This window comes from Fistularia commersonii, chromosome 28 (assembly GCF_037954325.1).
Source record: "Fistularia commersonii isolate RoL2024-O1a breed Wild chromosome 28, RoL_Fcom_v1.0, whole genome shotgun sequence".
Classification (NCBI taxonomy): Eukaryota; Metazoa; Chordata; class Actinopteri; order Syngnathiformes; family Fistulariidae; genus Fistularia; species Fistularia commersonii.
Window position 1 is genome coordinate 4861008 of NC_141311.1, and position 24474 is coordinate 4885481.

Genomic DNA, 24474 nt, shown 5'->3' on the forward strand with positions numbered 1-24474 from the left:
GAATACAGGTGGAGTAATCTGAGTAGAGCGGCAAGATCTCTTCTTTTGTGTCTGAGACACTGGAAACACTCCCTCAGGGCTCAGTCCAATTCTCATGCATTCTTCTCTGTTCAGACACAAACATCTTATTCAGTTCCTTTCAAAATAAAGTTGTCTATCATTTTGGAAAAAAAAAAGAAAAAAAGACCAGAACTATGTAATGATGTAATGGATTCCATCTCCAGCTGAGGGTGCTCTAGATGGTCATCTAATGGAAACATCAGTAAATTATCATGAGCGGCTCCTGAAATGATTTTATGTAGTTGTTGGCTATATTATTTGGATTGTCTCTCTATTTCCAAGATTTTGATAAACTCGTTTCATTTAACTGAAGACAGTGGACCCACCACGACAACACTTAGTAAGCTCAGGGATTAAATTTATTTTTTAAGCTTAAGTACACTGTGTCAAAATTAATAGAAAAAACACAAATCATAATTACTCTACAATGCTTATATTTTTCAATAAATTCATAGGGCTAATCTTCATAAATTTAACATTTATGTAAATAATATTTGAATTGTCCACAGTATGCGTTTAGAAACTTTGATTATTTTTTAGTACTTTACGATGCTGGGCATTTCATTCACAGAATTCCCCATTAACACAATGCTGCTTTTATTCATGACACACATACTCAGAATATACTGTTATACACATCTGGAAAATAAATAAAACATTTACTAAACTGTTGAATTTGACAGAAATAAAAAGGAGAAAAACTTAAACTAACATCAATCCCACCTGTTGTGCAGTTTTCCCAAGAAACCAAAATAAAATGTTTAAATCAGAAGAGACCATTATTATGAAAATATTCAGATTCTATGAACTGTAACTGTAGAAAATAAAAAAATAATTAAAATATCAAATACATACATCAAAGAAATTGGGATGTTACAAATCTCTCTTTATTATACAACTAGTATTCAATGAAAATATAAAAAAATACTTTTGATTAATGTACTAGTTAGAAGGAATGCAGGAAAATCAATCTTGTAATCCTATGCATACTTTAGGATTCAGAATGTATGACTTTGCAGATTTATCAAGCTTTACTTACAGAATTAAAAGTTAAAATAAAATCAAAATGAAAAATCATAGGGGACACACTACTATGATTCCTGATACTGGCCCTTATCAAGATTTCTGGGGGTTTTAATGAAAACTGATAAGAATCAGAGGCACAAACTGAATATTGGAGTCGACTGACCTCTAGTGGTCAGAGCTAGTACTGCTACCAAAAGTTCTTTCTTTCTTTCTTTCTTTCTTTCTTTCTTTCTTTTTTATTGTACAACATTCACTTTATCTATCTATCTATCTATCTATCTATCTATCTATCTATCTATCTATCTATCTATCTATCTATCTATCTATCTATCTATCTATCTTTTAACATTCTGTCGCTAAGACTGGCGTCCCCTTATAGACAGGGTTTGAGAAAAAGTCAGAGTTTATACAGAATGTATGTAATATTTATGAAAGATCGACAAAACAAAACAAAGCAAAGGAATGTGTGTGAATCTGTTTCCCTTCTGGGAACTGCTTCAGTGTCCTGAGAAAAATGCAAATATACCAATAGAGTTGTTTTTTTTTTAACCAAAAAGATCACAAGGTTGAAATAGCTTATTATTTTACTATTTAATCCTGTTAAAGGGAATTTTGCTTCTGTTTGTTTTTCATTCCCCATCACTTTGGACAGACGCGGTTGTGAGTATGATCAATTCATTTATTACTTTATTAGGTGAATCGATCCTCGTGGATGCACGTGCATTTAAAGTATTTAAAGCTCAAGGGAAGTTTATCTCGAGGGATATTGGAGGGGTGGCTTTTCAGCCGACTCAAATCCTCTGTCTGTTTTTCGTAAGCTTGTTCCGGGATTTTGTCTCCAGCCATGAATGACTTTACATTTATAAAACACTTTTTTTCATTTATAAACACCCTTTTCCACATATCTATCTTCCAACATGACTGTAAACAGCATATTCAGGGCCTAACACTTTTATAGAGGAGTGTAGGACAGATAAAGAGTTGACCGATCTAAGTAAAGGTCAAATTCTAACCCGGACTAATGTGGCAGACAAACTTCTGCTGGCTGCGGTTGTTACTGGATGAGGTGAGCAGCGGTTTTCTGAGCAGCGACGAACACAGAGAGGATGTTATTGGAGCGGCGTCCACAAGCAAAGGCTGCGTAATATCGCAATTTTGAAATACAAGCCCTCAATTATGGTTTAGAATTTAAAATGGATTGCCTTGGAAAAGCAGCGGAGAGCCTTGAAACGCATCAGTCAAGTAGATTTACTGTGATCAAATTATAAAGTTTACATGGAAACTGATCCGTGTTTAATTAATAAGTCAAATGAATACTCCATTTTCGTATTAGAAATAATAGAATTTAATATAAAATAACAATCAAATGTAACAATAATAAGAACATTGCTGTTTATAATCATTATGGGAAAGGAATAATATTCGACAATTCAAAAGTATCAAACAATACCTTCCAATCTTGCAGTTTAAGTCAAAGTCAAAGTTGCGTTCAAGGACTCTCCCTGGTAATTCTTCGCACATTTTAAAAAACATTTCCAATGAAAATGTTCTTTATCGTGATCATGCGGTAAATTTCCTTTAAAAAAAAAAAAGCAACAAATATGGGGAAAAGCCGTGAGGTTTCGTGGCTGTCGAATCTCAAGTTACTCCGAAATCTTGCTCCCATTGTTCCATTCCCTATTCCGATCGTCATTTCCTAAAGTGACCGTTAGCAAAGTGAAGTGTATAATTTTACTTTCTAAATCACTTTTACTGCTTCAAGTATGTATTATATGGTATGGACTCAACATTGTACTTGGGAAGTGGCGTTATGTTCCCGCTCTGGCCGTTGTGCACTGTGATATTCCGTTTTTGCATCTCCAAAAGGCCTCGACAAACATGTATCGTCTTCTCCGCAGCCGATGATGACCGGCCAGTTTATCTTTGCCATTTGTGACACAGGATTGCAAACCTTTTTCCTTTTTACCTCATGAGTCCGGACGTAGTTCTTGTGAGTGACGATATATAAGTCGTGTTGAAGTCTAAAGCGGTTTCACAACCAACTGTGAAGACAAGAAAAATCTGGATTATTTCGCAGGATGAATATTCACCTTGTTCAATGAAAATAGATGCAATGGCGATTAACTTTTAATGTAACGTTAGCGTGACAATTTTAGTCTGATCGGATAAATAACCACTGAACTTGACACAGAAATGTAGTACCCACTTTTTATTATAAGTAATTTATTTTACAACTTTTTACTGTAAAAAGAATACCTGTGTAAAAGGTTTTATGTACAACGATTTTGAACTAGTTTTAAACAAGTATAGAAATTAATAATGATAGAAAATGTCTATGCCATCCTAATAACCAATAGAATATCAGTCACAACTCTGCTGCAAACAATACTAAATGAAGTACATTTTATTTTTGTCCTTTTAGTACATAACAATCATTTTAGAAACATACGACTTTTCAAGCAAAGATCTACCCAGAACAAACATATTTACAACAAACAGAGAACGGGAAGTTGAAATGTACAAAAAAAAAAAAAAAACACTTAGTGCGACCTGGTAGGGAAAACCCCCGAAAGGAACATAAAACAAAAAAAAAAAACACTTTTTCTTGTAAGTAAAATCTGAATTGGACAGTGAACAACAGAAATATGCGAATGCTACTTTGATGAGGACAAAACATCAAATGGAGAACTAATAGTTGTAGCTGTGGGTGGCGGGGCTACTCGTCTCTCTTCGTAATTCCTTAACGTGAGAATGCAGTGGTTACTTTGTCAAAGTTCTATGCAGTCCAATTCACTTTACACTGAAATGTCCATTAGGGTGTTAAGGAGACCGTGATCCCTATCCAGTCTCGGGTCCTGTGGGAGTAAAGGCTCGTCAGACGTAGGAGATCGGCCGGATCACCGGGAGCGTCATCCTAGAACTTGTAAAAGGTGAAAAGATGCAGCACTACACGGTAGTGTTCTCTCCTTCAGTCTCTTTTAGCAGTCATCTCAAGATGCAAAATCAGCGATCTGTGGACTGAAAGCTACTGTAGATGCAGGGGATCCGTCCCGCTGCATGCCATAAAACCCCTCCCTAAGGAGTGACAGGGCAAAAGCAGTCACAGCCCGGCAGTCGCATCCAACCCCCCCCCCCCCACCACCAACACCGACCCTTCCTCCATCCCAAAAACTACCAGATATGAGGTGAGCGTCAACCTCAAACGCCACAGGAATGTTTCTACTTAGTCCGTTTAAGGACATAAAATTTTAACCTGTCTATTATTGAGTTCTATGTCTTTTCTCTTTTTTTTTTTTCTCCAGATGCTACAGTGAGCACAGCGTCCAGGCTAAAAAGACAGGCAAAATGGTGAAATGAGAAGAGTAATCGTCATATAAAATAGCAGCTGATAAGCATAGCTTAGTACATCCAAAGTGATACTGAGAAAAAGTATGTGAGGTTGCCAGATATTTACAGTATAAAACAAACAATGCAATGAAGAGATAAACAGACTGAAAAAAATGGGCAGTGAAAGGCTGATCTTATAGGCAACGTAATATGATACTGTTTGAAATTAATTAAAAAAAAAAAAAACAAGCTACGTGACTGAGGAATTCAAGGCAGTGTAAGCGAGAAGCAACACGTGACGTGGAAGGAGTATACCTAAAACGTAACCCTGCTCCTTAATTTTTTTTTTGTAAATTAATAAGTAAATGCCCCTCGTATTTCATAAATATTCATCATAGTTAAATGTTTAATTTGACTCACACTCGCCCAACCGGGCTAGTCGCTGGAAGTGCTTCAGAGACACTCATCCACATTCTTAATCGTAATATTCAAATGACCACAATTTGACCAAGTCAGAACACATTACTACAGAGTGACTCTTCATATATATTTGCTATAGAACCAGTTTGTCATCTTTACCAGCTATTGTTGGCCTAAATAAATATCAGTCAAGAGTGGTGAAAATTCTTCTTTCTTGCCATTAATTGGTCTGAAAGATAAATTATTTGACATTACCACACTTGTAAAATACAAATATAGGTGGTCATATATAAAATAAAAGGGGAGTGGCACATCTTGTAAGAAACTAGGACACAAGGAGGGTGAAAACATCTAAAAAAAAAAAAAATCATATCAGAGATAAAAACAATAAATAAAAATAAATGGATTCCCTTCAACAATTTTCTTTTTTTTTATCTACTTTTAAATGTTAGTTTTCAGGAGAGGATCCCAAAGTCTTTGAAATGAAAGACTTGGTTTTCTTCATATATCTTTTTTTTTTTTTTTTAATTATAAAAACAAGTCCATCTGTGACAGAATTACTTCATTAAATTGTCTGTTGTTTCTTTCAGACAACACACATTTCCCTTTACGTTTTTCTTCCGCGAAAAATCACTAGCAGACCGTCCGCGTGATAAAAGAGGTCAATCCAAATCCAATGAAAATCTTGGAAACAGGCTGACACATACAAACACAGACAAGCCCGAGAGCCGGTCCACACGATTTCTTTTTTTACCCCAGGTCCCTTTTCAAGCCTGGCCCGTGGAATATTCATGCAAACACCTGCATTTTGCCATTGGCCTCTGGGAGTTGAGTAATTTGGGTTTGCGCAGAGCCAGCAACCGCAGGGCTGGGCGTGGAATCTGACCAATCGGAAACACAGTGAGGAGAAGGGCTCGACCACGGTTCGGGCGATTCCGGGGAAGGGGTCAGGTAAGGGTGCTCGCTGGGCAAGTGGAGGTAATGCTTCGGTGTGGTATCGAGTGCGGAGGAGTAACTGTGCTGGGAAGGAGGCGTAGGGTAATCCTCCGTTCCTGCGGTGCTGCTACTGGGCTGGGATGGAAGGGCCTGAGACGCTTGGGCTGCTGGCGTGGCCGGCGGCGGAGGCTGAGCCGGAGGCTGGGACTGGGAAGGCTGCTGTGGCATCGGCTGCTGCTGCTGCTGCTGCTGCTGCTGCTGCTGCTGGAAGAAGGATGGAGGGGGTTGTGAGGTCTGCGGTGTTGGCGGAGTGGAGGTGCCCATGCGAGCGATGCTCTGCTGGGTGGTGATGCTGTGGTTGATTAGCTGCTGTTGATGTTGTTGCTGCTCGGCGATAGAGGGCAGCTTGACCGGGCTGATAGTGGGCGTGGAGGTGACCGGTGTCGGCTGCAGCATGGGATTATGATAGATTTGCTGTTGATGCATCAGCATGTTCTGCTGCTGCTGCATGGCCGGGCTCTGAGGATGCATGCCGGCTTGGCTGCTCTGCACCAAATTCACTACCTGCTGACCGCACTGAGAGGAGGAGGGCATTCGACTGTGCCAGTCAAAGGGCACGCTGACGGGACTGACCATGCCCATATTGAGGCCCATCTGGCCTGAACTCAGCACGTAACCGTGATTGACATCCGAAGCCATGGATACCCGTCCCTGCAAGGACATTCCTCCTGTTCCCAGGTCATTCAGCTGAGCCAGAGACACGGCGAAGGGGCCGCCCCCTTCCAACATGCTATTGTGTACCATCGGTGTGCTGGGAACAGACATGGAGGAGTGGAAGAGCCCTGGCGACTGCATGGCCACGGGGGAAGTCGGGTTGGTTATATAGCCGGCGTTGCTCGCGCCACCGTGGGGCGAGTCCAGTGAGTCGACGGGGGACAGGGTGACCGAGCTCTCCAGTAAGGCGCTCTGCATGTCCAAGGTCAGCTTTTTATTGCGGGCCTTGACCGACTCCTTCAGACTTGTAGCGTGTTGACCTCCCAGGCCGGATCCCTTGGCTCCGGGTCGACGGTTTTTCTTGCTCTGCGGTGTGTTCTTCAGACTCGGTAGGAAGGCGCTCGGAGGGCACATCAGCGGAGATAGCGTGTGTCCCCCGGTGAGGTGAAGTCCGGCTCCTCCGTGACCCTGCGGACTCCTTACTGTGTTGTACTCATCGAGAAGCTGCACAATGTCGTGGTGCATACGCTCCTGAGCGATGTCTCTCGGTAACCTGTCCATGTGGTCTGTAATCTCTCTGTTCGCAAAATGCGCCAGCAACACTTTCACAGCCTCGCAGCTTCCCTCGCGAGCTGCAAGAAACAGAGGTGTCTCCTCCTGCAAAGAAAAAACAGGGCAGAGAAACACAACAACGGTTAATTTCAATACTCTATTTACCACTTTCAACACAGAATGATGCCGTCTTAAAAAGTGAGCGACGCTTTCGTAGAAAATCCCGATTCCATACCTTGAGATCTTGCATATCTTTGTTCGCACCGTTCTTCAGCAAGGCCACAGTAGCGTCCACATTGTTAACGGCAGCAGCCCAGTGCAGGGCGGATTTACCTGAAGACAAAGGACAAATAGTTGAGATTACTTTGGAATCTCTGGGAAATTATTTCATAGAAGAACCACTTCAGCTTTTCAGGGAGTTCAATTACACATAATTACCCAGCTCATCAACTGCATTCACATCTGCATGACAAGTGATGAGTTCTTCCACCATTCCCTCTACCGCCAGCCGAGCGGCCAGGATGAGCGCCGTCGAACCGTCGTACATTCTGGAGTCCAGATCGGTCGCTCGGTTTCGGATCAGGATCTAGGAGTCGCGAAGGTGTCGTTATAAATTCGGCTTCGAAGCGCATCCTTAAAGATGCGCGTTGATCTCGTCGGACGCCGTGATCCCGGCTGATGTTTACCTGGAAGACACCTTGCGCGTCCGCGGCCACAGCGGCGTGAAGCGGCGTACGTCCTGTGTTGTCCTGAGCATTAGCATCCGCCCCGGCATCCAGGAGCCTCTTGGCGGCGTCGGCGCGGGCGTATCGAGCCGCGAGGTGGAGGGCCGTCTCCCCGGTTCGGTCTGTTTGAGCCGCGAGGGACGCACCCTGGTATATAAGATCTGAGATAATATTGGCTGAACATTCCTCATTCTCCTCCTCTTCCGTGACTTCGGGCTCTAGGCCACCGCCACAGAACGATGCCAGCATCAGCGGTGTGAAACCATCTGTGAGAACATGAAGACACACAGGGCTCAGTTAGTCATCGATTTGATTGCGCGATACAAAAATAACAAAGACTCCATTTCCTGACCTGGGCCTCTGACATTGACATCCATGCAGTCGCTTTCAAACTCTCCCTGTGGCGGCGTGAGAGCCATGGTGGGCGGCACACGGATGTCTGCTGCTGCCAGGTGATGCTGTGTCCACTGCCTGCTGTCCACCGCGTCTTCGCTGTCAGACAGCATACTGGGTTCCTCTACCTGAAGTCCCGAAACGTTACGTTACGTTTTCTACCGACGTGTTCCTTCGCTCATTCAAACCAAAAATGATTTGGATAACTTTGAAACCAAAAAGGATTTCACGTTACTGACTTTCAGCCGTTTCGCTTCCGGGCAGTCGGCGTCCATCCACTGGTCACTGTGATCTCCAAGGAGAGATTCCTCCACAGTTTTGGGTATATGTCTGTCAGCAGAAACAAATGATCCAAATTTAATTCTAAAACACATTGATTTAAGTATTCATACTTATTGTCGATATTTGCCTTCTGAAAACTTACTTCATTCCGAGAGCATCTTGACCCACGGGCTCCCTGCGGTTCTTGTTGCTGCTGGGTTCTTTTTTGAAGAAGAAGCCCTCGGGGAACCACAGCGTGCTGTGCTCTCGCTTCCTACTCGCGATCAGCATGCCCATCACAAGGATGACCAACAAGAAGATAGAAGCCATCCCAACCAGCAGTACCTTGGCCCACGCAGGTATTACTGTAGTTACACTTGGGCTACTTTTACCTGTAGTGCGAATACAAAGAGATATTTAGGATACACAAAAAAGTAAAAGTATTTATCTTTGTGTGTGTGTGTGTGTGTAGTTTTAGGGCGGGTCCTACTTACCACTGACTTGTTTAAGGGGATATGGGAAACGGAGCATTTCTGCGGCTGATAGGGCTCCCAGGTACTCTGCAGCGATCCCAGCTGTGGGGAAGCAGCCCTCAGAGCACAAGCGGTTGTCTATTTCCAGATGCACAATGGAGCTACAAGACAGGAAAAGATATGGTGTTCGTTGAACATCGTGGAAATCGTTCCAATGAAAGTTTGAGGTGTTTCGTTTACTGGGTGTCCGACTGACCCGATGACTTCCTGATGAGGCTCCAGTTCCCGTTTGAGACGTGCCTCTCGGCGGGTGTAAGGCCGTATCATGACTTCGCCGTTTTGGTCCAGCCGGAAACGAAGTGTCGTGTGCAGGATTGCGCTTAACTTCAAGAGAAAGGCCGTGCTCGTGCGAAGGAGCTCTTCAGGAGGCAGGAGGACGACCATAACCAAGATGCCGTCGGCAAGATTTTCCGGAGTCTCGCGCGCGCAGTCCAGGCCGTCCCAGCCGCACTCCACCGTGTTGCAGCCTTGATCACATTTGCCGTCGGCGTAGTGGTCGATACAGTAGGTTTCGTACATTGGACTAAAGACGACACAGAAAAGAGGAATCAGCGACCTTTTAGGCTAACTTGGATCGACCCACTTGTGACGGCAAGTATGCCAAAGCGTGGAAACAAAACTCACTTGCAAACATTCTCTTTGTTTGTGCAGTCAAAGTTGTCGAAAAAACAGGCGGCGTTGTTGCAGGTCTCGTCACACTGACTGTTGTTAAACGCGCGCCAGCAACGAGGATCTTCGCATTCAGCCCAGGGGTTCACAGCCAGAGAGCAGTCCCCCCCGTCCCAGCGGCAGGGCAGCGTACTGCATTCCTTGTCGCAAACGCCATCGTTGGCTTTTCCTTGACAATCCGCCAAAGGACACGAGGGTATCGGTGGCTCGGTGAACGCGTTGCTCTGCTCGCAGCGTTTGCCGGTCCAGCCGGCGGGACACTGGCAGTAAAAGTACGGGAAGCTGGTCTCTTCGGTGCACAACCCTCCATTACGACAGGGCTTAGAGGAGCAGCCTTCATTGCTGCGGTGCTGACACTGAGGACCCCCGTAACCCGGCAGACAGGTGCATCGCGCCCCCCGTGTGGTGAGCGCACAGCTTCCTCCGTTGTAACAAGACAGCTCCCGGCACGACATGCTCCTTTCACAATTGGGGCCGGTGTAACCCTGAGGATATGGGGAATTTGTTTACATCATGAATATAATAAAAATAACACATACATACTTATACTGTATGTATAATGGTAACGACAACAATAATAATGACAATAATAATAAATCTGTAATGCAAAAATGATAACCCTTAATGTCTTTCCTCAGCCGAAGGGAATATTCAAATCTTTGTACTTAAGACCTTAAAACACTTGATAGCCTTAACCTTGACAATTTATATTTTATTGTATTTCTTATTCTCCCTCCTTCCTACTACTATCTATTACTGTTCTGTTTTTGCTTGAAACTCTGGCACAACAATTTCCTTCGGGATAAATAAAGTTAAGTTAGTCAAGTTAGGCTATGCAGCAAGTTAGGCTATGCAGTGTGTGTGTGTGTGTGTGTATGTACGTTTGTGTGTCTCTGTCCAAAAAAAAAAAACCCTCACTAACCCAAGCTTACTGTTCTGTATATTTCCTGTGCATCGAGTATTTGCAGTCCCTATGTCCTCTATTGTAAGTCGCTTTGGATAAAAGCGTCTGCCAAATGTAATGTAATGTAATGTAATGTAATGTTAATGTACACTTACAAGTTGACACGTGCAGCTGTATCCAAGTGGAGAGCTCGCTACAGAACAGGCTCCTCCGTTCTGGCAAGGATGCGACTCACATGCACTGAACCTGCTTTGACATCTCCGACCTGAAATCCATATTTTCATCATTACGCCGTGCAACTCAAAGAACATTCGCCGGATTGCGAAGCTGGAGCACTATCTTACCTGTGAAGCCGAGCTTGCAGACACACTGGTAGTCGTTGGGCAACTGGATGCAGTCGAGGCTGTTGGAGGGATTGCAAGGGTTCGAGTGACACTCGTTTATGTCTCCCTCGCATCTTTCTCCTGTGAATCCGGGAGGACAATTGCAGCGGTATCCGCCCACTCGATCCACACAGGTGCCATTATTCAGACACTTAGGGGGTGCTCTGCGTGGCCTCAGGGGTAGAGCGCAGTCATCTTCATTGATCTCACAGAGAACACCTTCGAAGGACATGATTCATTAACTCCGATCTGTGTGTACATATTAACGTCAAGCAGTTAATGTTTTTTTTTTTTTTTTTTTTGTCGGATATAGTCCTGCATACCCAGTGTGCCGGGAGGACAGGAGCAGATGTAATGTCCCACTAGATCAATGCAAGTGCCTCCATTCTGGCAAGGATGAGACTGACACTCGTTGATCTCTGTCTCGCAGTTCTGTCCGGTGTAACCCGGCATACACTAGAAAGATATACAGAGGACGATAACGTTATCTCAACACTCGCGACAAACACTGCATCGTGCAAACAGCAGAGACGGACGATGCGCTCCACTCACGTCACACTGGTACCCTCCGACATATCCCCTGCAGGTGGCGCCGTTGCGACAAGGTTTGTCCTCACAGTGGTCCACTTGGTTTTCACAATAGCTGCCGGTATAATCAGCTGAACATTTACAATAGTGTGTATTCCCAGAGTTGACACAGTGACCACCGTGATGGCAAAGCTCATCCGTCTGCAGTCCTGATGGGAGACGTTTTAAATACGATGACTTATTATTTATCCGTTTTAGTTAAAATACAGATAGGATGACTTTCAGAACAGAACGGTTACCTCTTTGGCGAGCAGCTGTCTCACAAGAGACCCTCGGGATGTCACAGTAACGGCCAGACCAGCCATTGCTACACTCACAAATGAAGGACGCGTCTTTCTGACGACAGCGTCCTCCGTTTTTGCAGGGCGACGAGCGTCTGCACCAGTCGACGGGTGTCTGGGTAAAAGTAGAGCGGGGCCGAGATTTAGATATACAAAAACAAAGCGTAAGAGTTGGAATTAGTTTGCAATCGAGTGAGTAAGTGTGCGTACCTGACAGCGAGTGTTGGTGTAGCCCTTGGGACAGGAGCAACGGAAGGATTCCAAGGCATCTTGACAGATGCCTCCATTTAGGCAAGGCTGGGAATCACACTCATTGACCTCATATTGACAGTGGGAGCCTGTGAAACCCGAGCGGCACGTACAGGAGTAGCCGTTGATCTTATCCGTGCACGTTCCTCCATTGAAGCACGAACTGCGGAAATAAATACAGTTCCCGTATATGTCCGCGTACGTTTTTATTGACTTGCGCGAAGGAGGATTCAACACAAACCTTTCAGTGCAATCGGGGATGTTGGTTTCACAGTGGATGCCCGTGAAACCAGGTCTGCAGGTGCAGGTGTAAGAGTTCACATAATCTGTACATGTGCCTCCGTTTTTGCAGGGTGACGTCTGACATTCGTTGATCTCTTGGGCACAGCGGGGCCCCGTGAAGCCAGGCAGACAGCTGCAGTGAAATGAGTTGACACCGTCCGTGCAGGATCCTCCACTCAGGCAAGGATCTGATAGCGCAAATGGGAACAATATTCTCAGTCAAACAGAGAGTGACATCAGAGAATTCTATATAGTTGTGAAAAGTAAGATCCCACTCACTTGGAGAACAGTCATTGATGTCTGTTTCGCATGTCAACCCTGTGAATCCAGCTCTGCAGGAGCACACGAAGCCTCCGAGTGTGTTCGTGCACGTCCCACGGTTCTTGCAGGGGTTGGAGATGCATTCATTTACATCTCTGTTGCACAATTGACCTGAAGATTGCAAAATGAGACTTTAAGATCTGATGCCACGGGATCATACGTACATTGCCAGGCCAAGTTTCTTTTTGTAAATGACCTGATTTTGAAACGATGGTAGCCTTACCTTGCCACCCGGGTTGGCATTTACATTGATATCCCAAGTAGTCAGGAGTGTGGGTACAAATAGCCTGATTTAAGCAGGGGTTCGGGGAGCAAGGTGTGAGGACTTCAGCGCATGTGGGTCCGCTGTATGGAAGCTCACATAGGCAAGTGAAACTGGCCACGCCATCCACACAAGTGCCCTTGTTCAAGCAGGGACTGGACGCACACTCATTGATGTTCACCTGACAAAGATTACCTATAAGAAGACAATATGAACCGTGTGAATTTGGGGAGTTCTAGAAAAGAAGTCGAAGTCATAGCAATATATGTACCGTAATTTCCGGACTATTGAGCGCACCTCGATGTAAGCCGCACCGGCTAGCCGATCGCTATCTCGGTCTTCCTCCTGCGCACTAAAACCGTTAAAGTCGTATTCTTCGGTGTCAGAGTTGAACAGACTCAGAAATTCCCGGATATTTCATCGGTCCGATGTGATGAGGATAAACGTTTTAGCGGCGTGAAGCCCGTTAGCGTCCCCCACACAAAAAAGTCCATATATTAGCCGCATCGTTGTTTACGTGAAAAAAGTCGCGGCTTATCGTCCGGAAATTACGGTAAAATATATGTAAAGTCATTTTAAGGAGACTGTCAGAACACGTGGCAGGCGAGGGCTTTTTGATGATTACTATACCCTATCCATTTACTATGCTGTCCACGGTGTTCGCAAATGTAATAATTCAATTTAAAATTCTCCTCATTCTTAAGTTGCTAATGACAATTTCTCACCTCTGAAGCCCTGTCGACACTTGCAGATGAAGCCATTGAGCTGGTCAATGCACGTGCCGGCATTCTGGCAGGGACTCGGCAAGCAGTCATTCCTGTCCAGCTCACAATTCTTTCCCACCCACCCTGGTTCGCAGTCACAGCGGTAGCTAAAAAGATACGAGGATACACAAAAATCCAAAAGGTGACCATCGGGGAGCAATAAACAACCAGCCGAAATCATATGCAGCACTGAGTTTGCGACTTGGTCACATTTCTCTCAGATGCGTCACCAGCCTTTTAAGATGATATACGATGACATACCCGTTGATGTCATCCCTGCATGAACCATGAACACAAGGGCTGCTGCCACACTCATCCACTTGGGAGTAACAGTACGGAGGCTTAAATCCCTCAGGACACTGGCAGTGAAATCCATTTTCCTCATCCACACAGGTCCCTCCGTTCCTGCACGGGCTCGATGCGCACTCATCTATTTCCACATTACACTTTGGACCTGGAAAGAAAACGTCAGACAGTCAGAGGACGTCAAAAGTTCCTCCGATTTTCCTTCCGATACGCGTGCGGGTATTGAAAGGGTCGTACCGGTGAAACCAGGTTTGCAAACACAGTCATAGCGGTTGATCCCGTCCTTGCAGAAGCCGTAGTCGCATGGGTTGCTGGCGCAATCGTCGAAGTTGATCTCGCAATTGGTGCCTGTGTTGAAAAAGATGTGTTAGGAGGAATTTTTACATTGAGTTCTAAATATATTACTGCAACAATCATGACACATCAATAATAGTATACTCCTAACCCTACATCTTGAAACATATAATGTTTTGCTTATCTCAATGGACAGTTGAAGAACAATTGTGTTGCAGGTGTGTGAGCACAAATATACACTGCTCAAAAAAATAAAGGGAACACTTAAAAAAATCACATCTTAGATCTAAATGAATGAAATATTCTTATGAAATACTTTGCTCTTTACACAGTTGAATGTGCTGACAACAAAATCACACAAAAATGATCAATGGAAATCAATTGTATCAACCCATGCAGGTCTGATTAGGAATCACACTCAAAATTAAAGTGTAAAAACAAACTCCAGGCTGGTCCAACTTTGATGTAATGTCCTTAAAACAAGTCAAAATGAATCTGTGTTGCTTCCCGAGTGGACACTATGATTTCACAGAAGTGTGATTGACTTGGAGTTACATTGTGTTGTTCAAGTGTTCCCTTTATTTTTTTGAGCAGTATATTTTTGGATGGCTAGAAATGCTAGCTGCACGCCGTTTTTGAATTGAAGCGTTTCCTCTTACCTGAGGTTCCATGTTGGCACTGGCAGATATACTTGTTGACCAGGTCCACGCACTTTCCTCCGTTTTGGCAGGGGTTGCTGTGGCATTCATTGAGCTGGTTCTCACAACGATAGCCGGTGTAGCCGGCATCACAGTTACAGGTGTAGCTGGCAATGCCATCTATGCAAGTACCGTGGTGGCACGGGTCGGGCTGACAGTTGTTGATGTTGCTCTCACAAAGAGTACCTTCATACCCTGAGCAGCAAAAACAAAATGGAAATCGATGTTACGACACTTCAGTCGTTACTTCATAAAACGGTGCTTCGAATGCAATCTTTTGAGTTCACTTTGCCCTTGCAAAAGGAACGGCGGCTTCATTGAAGCCACTTTATTTTAATGATGAACTCCATTTGATCCTGTTTTTCCTTTCCCCCTTTTCCCTCACTTTGATTGTAATTTGACTCCGTCTGGCGCTGTTTCTTTTCTAAAGGGTTCACTGTGGTTTCTACGTCGACACTGTCTGCGTCAGTAAGAGGTGCTGTGTGGTATGTGTATGGTGCAGTGCTGAGTTGGGCAAAGCAGTAAAGAACAGCCCAACACAGGCCTCCCAGGCCCGCTTTTGTTCTCAGTGGCAGACAGAACAATAGGCTGCACCACGTCAAACAGGGCCACTTCACTCAGCAGAAGGGGCCCACAAACACAGGGAATACCAAGCAGCTGGCAACTGAAACAATGGCCGTTCCACAGGCAAAGAGCCAAATGAACATGTTAAATATCCATACAGACAGTCAGTTCCCACATGAAGCCTTCGTGAAAACGCTATCCTGAAGCTCACACCGTATAGCTTCGTTTTTAAACGCGCAAGAGATGTGATGTGAAGGAATAAAAAAAGGAAGACGCAGAATTGAGGCGGTGTTTGGGGGATGAACAGACGAACAGATGTCGGGGTGATGACCAAGGTTCTTTTCTTGGCAACTGCCGGTCCTCAGTGACCCCGTGATCCTAAGAGCCGATGGGGGGAAAAAGGGGGATTAGGGGCCTCAAGTCAGTCTGCTCGGCCAGCCGACAGCCAGAGAAAAAAGTTGACCCCCACCGAATCACGGGGACGGAACACACCCCAACAAGTGGTTGAGGTTCATCTGCTCTTTCCTTTCGAAAAATGTCGAAGTGTACCGTCGTACGGCTTTCTGCTGACAGCGACCGCGCACGGACGGCCTTACCTTCTGCGCAGCGGCACTCGAATCCGTTGGGGCGATCGTAGCATTTCGCTCCATTCTGGCACGGCGTGCTGGCACACTCGTCTATGTCGATCTGACACATGGTGCCAGTAAACCCTGGGACATTCAAACACAGAGGTGAGGGGTCAGAAAGAAGGTCTAGTGGAAGGGTGTATGCTCAGGTCAGAGGGCATTTTGTCTCTTCTTTGTAGGGCAGAGGTCTCTAGCTAGTTTAGTGATGTCTGACTAAGACAGGGTTTGAGAACGTTTTGACTGGTTAAGGACATGTCATCGGTGCACTTGTGCCGACACTGCAGCAGCAGAAGACAGAATGGAAGTCCTACGACCTTGATAATGCCTTCAAGAAGGCCCTGACAATACAGCACGTACAGTTTAAGTCCGAAGGCAAGTGATTATCTGACGCCGGTGGTGTCTGAGATTTGGCCTGCACAATAAAACTTGAACAGTTTCAACTTTTTTCAAGTTATGGTATTCTTTCGTCTGCTATAGAACTACTCAACAAGTTAAATTCTGCTATTCTTCGAGCTTGGAAAAAACCTTAGTGACTATACGGGACAGAAAATACTCAGACGGAGGAGACTTTATGCATGGCGGTGCACCGTTCAGTTGATTAACAATATGAGGATGGACTGTGTGCTAGTGCTTGGGATGCTAGAGGAGAGGGGGTACAGGGGCAGCGGGATTGTTTTTTCTTGTGGGGACACCCCTCCCCTTCCTGCATCAGCTCTGCTGGCTCAATAGCTAGATGGGGGGCTAAGGGGGGACGTCTGTCCCAGATGTAAATTGCGGACCGGGAAAAGAATCTCATTAGCAGGACTGCTGTTCCCCCCACAACCGGGGCAGGATGAGGGAGACTGCTGTCCCGTCCACATTCCACAGAGGAGGGAAGCGGGGGTCACAATAGTGTCTTTGTTCAGGCAAGAGGATCGGCAGCCTTTTGGGTTTGCCTTTTTATATGAGTGGTGGCATCAAACATTGTCCACCAGGTCCATCGGTCATTTTGGGAATTCAAATTCAGCTTTCTTCGTGGGGTAGACAAAAAACAGCACTAGCGGGGAAATCTTACAGGTAATTTAAAAAGGGGCTTCGGTAAGTCCGCGTAGTCTTACCTGGCTGGCAGGTGCACGTGAATCCACTGACCATGTCCCGACAGATGCCGTCGTTTACACACGGGTTGCTCTCGCAATCGTCGACGTCGATCTCGCAGTACGTGCCCATGTAGCCTGTAAGACAGACGTTTGCCGTTTGTGAGTGATTCATTGTGTTTTAATACGGGGCTTGTCAGTTCGGCACAAAGGTTTGTGCGTGTATTTGAGTAAACTTTCTGCAGTGGGGCTGAGTTCTGTGGGAAACCTCTTTGCCACGGGGGTCCTGCGAGTTTTTGACTCCGGTCCCCGCTGAACCGCCGCAGGATGTCCGCAGTGTTCCCATTCTACCCACGTGAAATCCACACATCCTACTGTCTACAGAGCATTACCATTCCCTAGGTCAGCGCCCCATTCAACAGACGCATGTTATACATTCTGTGTTACTAAACTATGACGGGCTCCTCCATTGACGTGAAACCGAGTGCGGAGCCGAGCGCTGCCCCCGGGGAGAGGCTAGAAATGACAAATAATGGAATTAGAAATAATCAGCAGCTCCATGTGAGCTTTGCCAGTCTGGCTGATGATGAGGAGGGTGAAGAGGAAGGGCCTGTCTCTGGAAATGAAGGGTGAGGGGGAGAGGCTCTGGGAAAAGGCCTCTTTCCCTCTCTGTGTGTATGAGGGTGCAAAGTGGAGCACAGAGGGGCCCTATTGTTCCCCTCCATTCCCACCACTCTACAGCTCATTACTATTCACAGCACACTGCTCCCCCTAACTGCTCGCCCTCTCTCACATCCAATCCTATAGACACGACTCCCGGCTCTAATTTGTATAGCTCCCAAAACCCCAGGATGCATGTAGGACTGAGTGTGAGAGTTTCACTGAGTTTTTGTCAATAAGTGTCCAAACCATCACTTTGTCCACACTAATACCTGTCTGGCTGCACTGTGGAACCGAGAGCAGGGGAGTGCCGCCATGGTCCAAACACCAATAGGATTGTATTACATAACAGTCTACTCTGGCAGTCGGTATGGCAGCCCTGCATATAGTGCTTCTTTGGAAGGTGAAGTTTGAACAATTACTTTATCCACTCTGTTAATGGTTTTCGGTCTGCCCTGCATGAATGACGTTCGGATGGACGGAGTTTGAGCATGCGGTTTTTCTGGTTGTGCTATACTGATTATCAGCAGGGCTGAATACCTGGCATGCAGATGCAGGTGAACTCCCCAATGCGGTCCAGGCAAGTGGCATCGTTCTGACAGGGCATCGACAGGCATTCGTTTATGTCAATTTCACAACGCGGGCCTTCGTAGCCGCGGCCGCACTGACACTGGAACGAACCCTCGGTGTTCACGCATTTCCCAAAATGCTCACATGGGTTGGCGCCTGCAGGAGTTGGCATTAGGTCAGGACGTGATACGCAAACAAGGAAAAGACAGACATATGTGACATATCAGCAAGGCGGCGAGGGAACTTCTAAAACGGCATACCGATTGAGCATTCATTCATGTCCTGGTTACAGGCGCCACCTACAAACCCAGCGGGGCAGGTGCAAATAGCGCGACCATTGAGCGGGTTGGTATCGCACACCGCTCCCTCGTTGCAGGGATTGCTCACGCATGCGTCGTCAAGGTGGCACAGCAGACCTATTGAGAAGAAGAACACCGAAAAATGTGTAAAACTCTCAAGAAATATCTTCAGTATCTTTTCAGCATTTCCTTCAACAAGTGACAGAGAACTTGGCATTAGGGAGCCATAACAGCAATAAATAGATGTTGATTGAGTAACACCGACAAAGAAGATGGTGTCCATGTCTTTTTGCTGAGAACAGTTCCAGCAGAGGGATGACGCTCAAAGGTGCATCCATCCCATAAAAAGCTCGGCCGTGAAAAGTGCTAAGGCACCCTTTGCCGATCCTGCTCACCGGTTTTTCCGACCGGGCACTCGCAGAAGAAGGATGCGACGCGGTCATGGCAGGTGGCACCGTTGAAGCAAACGGCGATGGCGCAGTCGTCTATGTTCTCACTGCAGTCGTCTCCCGTCCAGCCGTTAACGCAGACACAGGTATGTCCCCCGATGGTATTGAAGCAGGTTCCCCCATTATGGCAGGCGTTCGGTTGCATGAGACACTCGTTGACATCCTCGGCGCAGTATTGCCCTACGGTGGTTTCGTAAGATACGGGGTCAAAAGATATATATGCCCCAATGGACCGTTCCAAATGTGAAGTCAACAAAGCTGTACCTGTCCACTCTGGCGGGCACTGGCAATTATAAGTGTTGACTCCGTCCACACAAATCCCTCCGTTGATACACTTGTTGTCCGGACAGTCATCCACGTTATTCTCACAGTTGTGTCCTTCGAACCCTGAGGAATATAGGAAAAATAATGCAGACACACTCGAACACTAAACACTAACAAACAGAGGCTTAAGTTAAACATGTAGCGGGCATCTGTTCCATTCAAGGGAAATTCTCTTTGCACCCTTAAGTAATATTTCCCACACTATAGGAGGCATAAGCAGTAAAGAGGTTCAAAAGGTGTTGGATTGTTTACATCTTCTCATGATGGCTCCCACATGATGCCAGCAGCAGCCTTGACTCCTGTCTGCCTCAGAGGTTTGCACTCCCCGCCGTGTTTGCTTATTTTATAATCTCTCAGTTTCAATGACTTCCTCTCTGGCAAGAGACATTTCCTGTATGCTCCCTAGTGGGAATCCAGAGGGTCCATAAAGAAAATTCCTTCAGTTGTGATCAGAGCTGAGTGGAGTGAAGCACAGGCGGGTTGCCTCTTCAACTCTCCCACCATCCCCTTTCCCATAAGTAACTATTAATAGCAGACAGGAAGTTGACCTGGGACGGTGGAGTGAATCCCACCAACAGACCCAACAGCTACGTCATCAGCCTGGGAAAATGTCCAATGCGCTACACATACGGAACTTGAAAATCTGCACAACGAGTCTCGGTTGTCTCAATAGAGAGCCGGGTACCTGGTAGGCAGGCGCACTGGTAGGAATGGTCGCTCGTCTGACGACAGGTTCCCCCGTTGAGGCACTGAGACGGCGCGCAGGGCAGGGTGGATATTTCACACGTGTTGCCGCTGTATCCAGGCTGACACTGGCAACGGAAGGACCCGTGAGCATTGACGCAGAAACCGCCGTTGAGGCACACGCCGGGCTTGCGACACTCGTCGATGTCATAGCGGCAGTTCTTGCCCTGGAAGCCAGGTGGGCAGGAACAGTTGTAGTGGTTATTCCAATTGGCACAACGGGCGCCATTGGCACAGGGACTTGTGGCACAGGCGTCAATGAGAGAGCAGTCTTGGCCTGGTAAATAAAAAAAATGGATCGTACGTGGTTAGAACAGTAACGTTGCAACCTTCAGAATTGTTTTGACATTTGTAGAACTTTGAAAAGCAGTACCTCTGAACCCTCGCTGACACACGCAGGTATACTGTGGGATATTGCTGAAAACCTGGCTCTTGCAAACCGCTCCGTTAAGACACGGTGATCGATGACAGGGATCTTGGTACTTACAAAGAGTGCCGATGAATCCCGGGCGACATCTGGATAGAATAATTGAAACACCAGAATGAATTTATGTTTGGTCACGAGGCCCAAAACGGGTCAGAGGTTGACCGGTTAAAACATTCAAGACGATATCATGACACACCAAGACCAATGTAGACCGATTCCCAGCATGAACATGACGGTAATGGGTCTGGCATTCCCGGGCATTAAATCTGCAAACTGATTTATATTGTGGGATGAATAAGACTTCAAGGCCGTGGATATAATTCATCTTAACATCTCCTAGTCCGTAAGTACTGGCTCCTTAACATCATGTTTAGGGGGGGAGACTCAAATGCAGTTACAAAGACATCAATATATATCCATATATATCTATATATAGAGAGAAATATATATAGATGGACATCTCTGAAAAGCTAGATCCAGATGGCACATTACTTTCCTCTCAAGCTGGAAAAATTCAATTCGTCAGTGTTCTTTACCAATCCAATCTTTCCCTGTACATATTCTGAATATCAGCTGTTTTTTTTTTTTTTACTACTCTTGAATTGGGAAAACACCCAAAATATCATCTAGGAAACTGATGCCGCAAAGCGACCGATTCAAAACACGGGCCAAAGTATGCATTCACATGTCAGAGCGAGACAACAGCTCATTGTCATAAACTTTTGCAATATCTTGAGGCTTTACCTGCACTAATAAAACTTGTTTTTATAGTTTGGACTTTTCTGTTGCTTTTGTCAGGGGGTCTGCTGATAATTCACACAATAATTTGGCTCACAGCGAAGGACGCATGAGCTGGTAACTTTACACCCGCAGTGGAGCCTCCGGCCGGGTACAAGCCCCCTCTTCAAACAGGCTGTTTGATGCTGATGACAGGGCTGTGTGACGGCCGGGTTTCGGCCCACCCTAAGGCTCTGTCTTCTCTTTCACAGGCAAAGAACCCCTGGGCATAATCAACAATGGGTTTTCATCTGTTCTCCTCCAAATAAGCTTGGCTATTACACTTGTGTAATTTATATATTGAAAAATCCAGCATGTCCTTCACTAAAAAGGTAAGAGTTTCTGCAATCCCAGACTTTATGAAGCGTAGCCGGCCGTCCCCTTTTTTTGACCGTATTGCTCGGTTTCAGAAAAACTCAAGACTTCTCAGTTTTGTTTGGCTTTTTTTCCGGCTTTGCAAAGACAATAGTGAAATGGAGAAGCCACAGGCATCAGCACAAAGGCGTATCCACAAGAATGTGCACATACACAGGAATGTGCAGGAAATACAAACGTCTCCAAAGTAACAGTTTGCTTAACTATAACTTTAATAAATTATCCAAGTGTAATTCCTATTGTAGAAAATTCCCGTTTGCCATTTCAGTAAAAGGCGATCCGCAAAGCCCCGCGATATCATCTGGAGAAAAGCGGAGTAGCTCGGGGGCACTCATTTTGAATTTTGGCTGAGTTGTTACAGCTTCCATCCCTGAGAGCCCCCCCTCTGCCCTCCCCTCCCCCCGTCCCCCCTTTCCAAACGCCAGCTTGGCTTTCCTCCTAACAAACCCCCTCCTCTTACGCGCTGAGAGGTCAAATGTCAGAGGTCCCAGTCTGATTGTGATGATAATGTCACTCAGGCTGCAGGGAGTTGGGTGGGGTTTACTCGGCAGGAGAGTGTCTTTGGAAGGTGGAACTGGTAGAGAGGACAACGAAGAGAAGGAGGGAGCGGCCTGTTCCAGAGGGAATGCCATGTCATATTTCCTGTAATCCCTTGTCCACTGCTCTGAAAACACAGCTCCCCCTTGCAATGCACGATCCCCGTTACCCTGGCAACCTCACAGACGAACAAGCAAGCCTGAACACTCGAGCAATCACCCACCCACCCGCGGTACCCATGGCTATTTGTCATGGCTTGGCTAGGTTTATTTAGAGGCAAATTAACTATGTCTGGAATCTGGGAGGTCACTAAAAATGAAACAAAAATGAAGCACAAAGAGAAGACTGGGGGGACTGAGAGAGCGAGTTCCTAATAAAGATGAAAAATGAAAAAAATCCCAGTGCAGTTCTATTGGGGCTGCTCTGTTCCATGAGTTTTGATTGCTAAAGAAAGATTGAGAGCAACACTTGTAAAACACTGTTATTCTAAGAGCACCTTTGCACTGGTCGATGATTATGGGTGCTATTTGTTGTACTACAAAAACCGAATTGCATGTGTTTGGAATAAAGGTGTCCAGCAATTTGGATGAAGCAGTCTGGTGCATGTGTGTTTCCGTTTTAAGAGTATACATTTGTGCATGTAGTAATGGCATCTTTTTTTTTGTTCTCCCTTACAAATGAGCTTTGAGATAACTTGCCAAAACACACATTCTTTTGTCCAGCCCTGACACGTTGCCAGCATGCAACTCCCATAACACAAATCCAAGTGCTATCAGCGCAGACTGTAAGAGACGCTCAACTTTGTCCCAGTACACCTGAGAATCTCCTTATCAGACTCTTTACAACCTTGTGGATTCCACGGCCTCTGGGAACACAAGGCCAGGAACCGTGGCATTGCCTCCGCCCAGTCTTATTTCAGACGGATGTGGAGGGCAGGTGCAGCCTGCTGTTGTGCAACGGGCCCCTGGGTCACATTTAGTGACTGTCGACTTCTGACCTTTGAGGAAGAGAACGGCAGATGAGGAGGAGGTATTTGAGTGCGGTAGGGAGATGGCCAAAGAGGGTAATCTCTTCGCGTCAACACATTTGAGGGCTTGTGCCAGCTGCAACCCCGGCACGCTGCATCTGTCCACATCTGTCAGTGTACCTCCGAGTGTCCAGCTTTTAACTTTCCTGCAAGACCCCAGCCAAAATAAATGATGTTTTGCTCATGGGACTGTTGCTAAGTCACTCACAAAGACACAGAGGCACACTTGCGCACGCACGAACACACAGGCCACTTCACACCACTCAGACAATGCGGTCATCTTTCCGAAAACACATGCAATAAGAATTCCTTTTCACATACTTTCAAGAACGTTCCGTCAAGGCAGCACTGCAACAAAGCAAACACATGCAGCAATCACTACACGCCCAAAACACAAAGAAGAGAAACTTACAACCAGCCCCAGCCTGTGAGAAAGGATATAGTGAACCCCTAAAAGAGAACAGCCACTGAAGAAAATGCAGAGGAAGAAAAAAGTAGATGTTAATTTTGAAACATAAATCAAAAGAGTTCTTAAGGGTGACTTTTTGTTTTATCTTCAACATGACGTGATGTCCAAGACGTTCTAGTGCCGAGCGTGATGATGAGCCCTTGATTTATGTGAGTGAGCTCTTTCACCAACACCGGTGTAACCGAACACCGGTTTTCCTGCTATTTGGGTCACTGAAGCAGGGTAACCTGAGCTCATCCTCTCATATACAATGGTAGATACTCTGCCAGGGGTCAGAGGGTGACTCACCTGTGAACAAAGACTCTGTAATCTCTGACACGGTTCATACTCACGGTCATGCTCCACAAAGCGCAAAGTATAATGCGGTCTTCCTATTTAAGAGCGCACTCCCCAAGTTAAAAGACATAAAAAGGAAAACACGACAATACAACGGTATCGTTCGGCCGGAGGTAGACGTTTGAATTCTGCACGGCGAGCAACGGCTTGAACTGAGAAGCGTAGGAGATCAGAAGGGAACCGTGTTTATATGTGAAACGCAAGAATAACCGATCTTGGTTACAGATTTCCTTTTCCTTTCCATAGCATTGCTATGGCATTAGCAGAGA

General features: G+C 45.8%; 1 protein-coding gene across 2 annotated transcripts in view; it reads right to left on the minus strand.

The window, feature by feature from the left end:
* Window positions 1–3283: 3283 nt before the first annotated feature.
* Window positions 3284–24474, minus strand: part of notch3 (notch receptor 3) — a 28485-nt gene continuing 7294 nt past the window's right edge. The window contains exons 3-33 of one of the 2 annotated variants that reach the window (XM_086175850.1): window positions 20631–20773; window positions 20199–20534; window positions 19454–19576; window positions 19136–19369; window positions 18702–18857; window positions 18412–18597; window positions 17236–17349; window positions 16109–16222; window positions 14910–15143; window positions 14194–14304; window positions 13912–14104; window positions 13612–13757; window positions 12848–13081; window positions 12583–12735; window positions 12263–12491; window positions 11983–12184; window positions 11731–11887; window positions 11456–11640; window positions 11227–11359; window positions 10865–11122; window positions 10676–10785; window positions 9572–10101; window positions 9144–9470; window positions 8909–9048; window positions 8578–8806; window positions 8393–8483; window positions 8113–8281; window positions 7722–8026; window positions 7474–7621; window positions 7271–7368; window positions 3284–7140 (exon numbers count right to left, since the gene is read on the minus strand). In XM_086175850.1, the coding sequence (XP_086031976.1) occupies window positions 5623–7140; window positions 7271–7368; window positions 7474–7621; window positions 7722–8026; window positions 8113–8281; window positions 8393–8483; window positions 8578–8806; window positions 8909–9048; window positions 9144–9470; window positions 9572–10101; window positions 10676–10785; window positions 10865–11122; window positions 11227–11359; window positions 11456–11640; window positions 11731–11887; window positions 11983–12184; window positions 12263–12491; window positions 12583–12735; window positions 12848–13081; window positions 13612–13757; window positions 13912–14104; window positions 14194–14304; window positions 14910–15143; window positions 16109–16222; window positions 17236–17349; window positions 18412–18597; window positions 18702–18857; window positions 19136–19369; window positions 19454–19576; window positions 20199–20534; window positions 20631–20773 (7306 nt within the window). In that variant the 3' untranslated portion in view covers window positions 3284–5622. Of the gene's footprint in view, window positions 7141–7270; window positions 7369–7473; window positions 7622–7721; window positions 8027–8112; window positions 8282–8392; window positions 8484–8577; window positions 8807–8908; window positions 9049–9143; window positions 9471–9571; window positions 10102–10675; window positions 10786–10864; window positions 11123–11226; window positions 11360–11455; window positions 11641–11730; window positions 11888–11982; window positions 12185–12262; window positions 12492–12582; window positions 12736–12847; window positions 13082–13611; window positions 13758–13911; window positions 14105–14193; window positions 14305–14909; window positions 15144–16108; window positions 16223–17235; window positions 17350–18411; window positions 18598–18701; window positions 18858–19135; window positions 19370–19453; window positions 19577–19765; window positions 19883–20198; window positions 20535–20630; window positions 20774–24474 lie in introns of those variants that run through there. The other variant, XM_086175851.1, reaches the window with a different exon arrangement.